The 4,832-nt window shown below is 49.2% G+C and overlaps 1 protein-coding gene across 1 annotated transcript; it reads right to left on the reverse strand.

Annotated features, from left to right (window-relative positions):
• Nucleotides 1-1,312: 1,312 nt before the first annotated feature.
• Nucleotides 1,313-3,805, reverse strand: LOC119347700 (fructokinase-2-like). The gene is made up of 4 exons (XM_037616265.1): nt 3,768-3,805; nt 2,986-3,343; nt 1,773-2,435; nt 1,313-1,664 (listed from the first exon to the last, which is right to left on the reverse strand). Exons 1-4 carry the CDS (start codon nt 3,803-3,805, stop codon nt 1,530-1,532), a joined length of 1,194 nt encoding a protein of 397 aa, XP_037472162.1. The 3' UTR covers nt 1,313-1,529.
• Nucleotides 3,806-4,832: the final 1,027 nt, after the last annotated feature.

Consider the following 4,832-nt stretch of genomic DNA (forward strand, 5'->3'; position numbering starts at 1 on the left):
TGGGTTCGTTGCTTGGTCGCGCCCTGCCGGCCGCTTCACACCTCCACCGTTGGGATTGGCGGCCAACTGCTTCTTCGCGCAGCCGCTACATCGATCGGTTGGGGTGGGCAAAATCGAGGTGGCGGCATGGAGGCGGAGGAGGGATTGGGGAAGGTCGTCGTGCCAGAGAAGGCCGCGGCAGGGTGGGTCAGACCCGCGGTGGCGCGACGGAGGAGGCGGCGTGGTCGTTGAGTCGGCCATGGCCAGGGCGGCGGCTCGGAGGCGGAACAAAATGATAGCGGTTGGGCGTTTAGTGCGTGACCAGCCGTTTTACATCTCCTAGAGGTCTCCAGGTGTTGTATTTTACATCACCTGAAGGTGGAGAAGATATAATTTTGTTTACACCTACGTTATCTGTTGGAGGTGAGTTTTTTGCGCTCGAAGATGTATAAGCTAGTTATTTTTGTATCTACGTCATCATCTATTGGAGATGTTCAATTAAGCCCCACGCGGCTATATTTGAATGCTGTGTGAATAGAAACCGATGGCCCGCGTCGCTTGCAGCATGTAGTTAGGCCCATGCATGCACGATTGGCTGGTTCATTTTATTGATAAAAATGGGAAGGGAATACAGGCGCGTGACTTCATGCATGAATAGCTCGTTGATCGGGTGCAGTGGCAGCAATTTTCGATGATTGTTTTTACTATGCATGTGATTTTGTGATGACTAGATTCGAACATTGTAATAGAGAGACAAATAAAGTAGCACATGAACTTGCTAAATTAGCTAGATTTTCTTTAACTTCGGATTGGTTTGAGGAGCCTCTGAACGAAATTGTAATGTTCCTCACAAACGATGTACTGCTTATATCTATTGAATAAAGTTTCGTTTTAACTCAAAAAAAAAATCGCTCGTTGATGAGGAAGCGAAAGATCCGGAAATTAACAAATATAGTGGATGCCGAAGAATAAAAACAAAAAGGTAAGAGGCCATAGATCTCCAACTACAAATTGTGCAAAATCATTTCATTGGTGCCAAGGCGTGCCCATGATTTGGTTGGATCTTGTAGACTGATAAGATGGGATTTGTACATCTTGTATCTAGTATAGCAAGTTACCGTATTAGGACTGGACCTTAATTCAGGAAAATGTTTTGTTTCGGATTTTGTTTTCCAGAAAAAAGTACTCCCTCCGTTCCATAAAATAAGATGTTATTAAAACATGCCTGATGCGACCGCCAAGAGGAATAAAATCATTACTAATGATGAAACTAAGAGCAAGAGATAATTAAACATTGCATTATACGACTAGAAAACAAACTCTACTCTAAGCCAGCAGCACTGTATTTTTCTTTTTCCGAACACACGTCCATTCATTCAAGGCTGAGATAAAATTTTGGGTGAAGGCTATAACAATCAGTAGCCTCCTTAATTATACAGATGCTTGCTTTTTATTAAGACTGACACGCGAACTAAACTTAACTCACCCCTAATAAAAATGGAGCTACACTCTCCTAAGATTCCACCCGGACGTCCCGACACCAAGACGAGCTAGTTGGTGCCCTTGCTGATGAGGTCGAGGGCGGTGGCTGTGGTGGGCAGCGCCGGGATGGCTCCCTTCTTGGTGGTGCAGATGGCCCCGCAAGCATTTGAGAACTGCAGCACCTCCCTCAGCTTGGCCTCATTCTGATCAATCAAAAAAAAGCATCACCATTAGCAACATACGCACTCATACTAGAATTCAATCAGCTGATAATTAATTCTTTTTATATCAAGGATTAATTAGTTTTTTACGTAGAAGATGGAGTCGTCCTTGGCGACGCTGAGGAGGAGGGATCCAACAAAGGCATCGCCAGCACCGGTGGTGTGGACCGTGTTAACGGAGTAGCCTGGCAGGTAGCCCTTGAAGTCCTTTGTGAAGTACCTGCACCCCTTCTCGCCGTCGGTGACGACGAGCAGCTTGAGGCCCTCAAACCAGAGGGAGAGGACATTCTTCTCCTCGTGGGCGTCGCCCTGTGTGAGGAACGCCACCTCCTCGTCGCTCACCTTGATGAAGTCAGCCTCCTTCCAGATGCTCATGATGCCGTCGCGAGCGGCCTGGGCGGAGGGCCAGAGCGGGAGGCGCACATTGGGGTCATAGGAGCAGAGGATCCCGGCAGACTTGGCAGCACGCATGGCGGCGACGTGGGCGGAGCGGCAAGGCTCGGTGATGAGCGAGATGGAGCCATAGTGGAAGATGCGGGCGCGGCGGATAAGGTCGAGGTTGAGCTCCGCCTCCGTGAGGAGCATGTCGGCCGACGGGTTTCGGTAGAACATGAACTCGCGTTCGCCGTTGGACTTGAGGGTGACGAAGGCCAGAGCGGTGCGCGCGTGCTGGTCGAAGAGGCAGCCCTCCGCGTTCACGCCGTTCTGCTTGAGGATGTCCACCAGCATGTGGCCAAACTCATCGTCGCCAAACTGAAAAAAAACATCATCATATGATTACAATTTCATGTGTTACTCCCTTTGTATATTTCTTTACGGAGGGAGTAGTTCTCATCTAGACAAGAAATAACTATTGTATGTCCCATTAACTCCTATTATTGATTGCACTGCTCATATGAATATAAACAAATGTTAATAAAAATAATGCATTAGTCTTTTCAAAAAATAACGTAAAAAGGTTGCCTCTTGTGTTAGAGGATTAGTTAGATTTCGACTGATCGATGACCTGAGATGCAAGTAATAATTGTCTAAGAGACTACAGATTATATTCAGGACCGAAAAGAAAGTTGCAGAGGCTTATTGCTCTTGACATCCAATTATATAACTGAGTAGTGAAATCGATCAGCGATATGACGCTACTAATACAGTACAATCAACAATCCTTAACAAGTCAACATCCTTTGACATTATCAGATCAGAGCCTACCAAACACCGGATCTAACGCGGGCGCCAGATGCATGGCAAGAGAGGCAAAGGAGAATCATTATGTTATAAGGATGGCGATTGACCCGTGTGCGTGTACCTTGCCGACAAAGGCGGAGGAGCCGCCGAGCTTGGAGACGGCACATGCAACGTTGGCGGGCGCACCTCCGGGCGCCTTGACGAAGCCTCCGGACTCGGCGAGCGAGACGCCAGCCACGTCCGGCACGAAGTCGATCAGCATCTCACCGAAGGAGACGACGAGACCAGGCGCCGCCGCGGCAGCCAGGGGAGCAACGCCATCACCTCCATTGAACTTGCCTAAACAAACGCAAACGCGAACCCAAGGGAAAGAATCGATCGAGCCTGGGAAGATAGGTGCTGTTGGGTGGATTGGGATTTGGGAGTTGTGAGTCGAGAGGGGACGGGCCTTATAAAGGGTTGCGGTTGGGGTCTTGAGACTTGGCCGAAGGGTCGTATAGGTATCTTATACTAATCCGGTTACAATCCGCTAGTCAGTTCGGGTTTGGATAACTCCTCTATTTTTTTTGCGAACAAGGGATTGGATAATCATGGCAATCATGAGTCTGTTCACCAAGGATTTTCGTTAAGTACATAATAAGCATCTCTAGCGGTCATCCGCAAGTTTACTCCCGCATCTGTCCACGAATGGAGGGACCAGTCTGCGGACATGAATACGGGAGGCCGCATCCAATACTGACCGCATACATTTCAACAACAATTCGAATCAAACGGATGAAATTCGTACAAACACGACGGAATTCATTCAAGTTCGGTTATAATTTACATGAAAATATCGATCTTTCGACCATTTAATAAAAAACAAACTACGAAAACAATCTAAACCCTATACCGGACAATCACCTCGCGCGCGTGGCCGCCCTGCCCTGCCGCACCACCATCGTCATATGTGCCGTCGTCGTGGTCCCTTCAGCAGCGGTATGAGGCCGAAGGGCTGCGTCAGTCTTGTTTGGCGCCTGCATGCCGCTCGCGGAGGAGCCGCTCCGCCTCCTGCTGCGCTGTGTGGAGGGCCGCCGTGGCCACTGCCGGCGTAGTGATGCGGAGCATCCCACGTTCATCCCCATGTACACTCCGACTCCTCTCCAAACCCCAAGTGGACATATGACGAGACCTCAACTATACGCCATTGGACACAAGGTGAACTCGCTCCTCTCTGAACCTTCACTTCTACATGTGAGACATGGCTACTACCTCCAACGTGTGTGCTATGCATGATCAGGTACTTAGAGGAAAGCCACGGAGCCACCACATCCAACGGAAGAGCTAGCGAGGACGCCAAGTACAAGGATCAAGAAGAAGCAGCCGACGAAAGCTACAGCGGCCAGACGACCGGACAACGCCGGACGTCTGACGCCTGGACACTCAGTCAGCCAGAAGGGCCTGCTGATGAATGCTACAGCGGCCGGACGACCGGCAAGTACCGGACGTCCGACAACTCCCAGGCGCCGGACGACCGAGACTCTACGGACGACCGAAACTTCCCCAACAGAACCGAATTTACGGATGTCCGAAGACTCCCGGACGTCCGGACCTTCCCGAGCCTCCGGACGACCGGAACCCACCGGACGTCTGACGCCTGTCTGCGCACAGTGTATTGGACCGAGTCCATGTATCCCCCACTTACCCCTTCGTGGCCCAAGACTATATATGTTGGAAATATGCCCTAGAGGCAATAATAAAAGGATTATTATTATATTTCCTTGTTCATGATAATTGTCTTTTATTCATGCTATAATTGTATTATCCGGAAATCGTAATACACGTGTGAATACATAGACCACAATATGTCCCTAGTGAGCCTCTAGTTGACTAGCTTGTTGATCAACAGATAGTCATGGTTTCCTGACTATGGACATTGGATGTCATTGATAACGAGATCACATCATTAGGAGAATGATGTGATGGACA

Source organism: Triticum dicoccoides, unplaced genomic scaffold (genome assembly GCF_002162155.2).
Source record: "Triticum dicoccoides isolate Atlit2015 ecotype Zavitan unplaced genomic scaffold, WEW_v2.0 scaffold73873, whole genome shotgun sequence".
NCBI lineage: Eukaryota > Viridiplantae > Streptophyta > Magnoliopsida > Poales > Poaceae > Triticum > Triticum dicoccoides.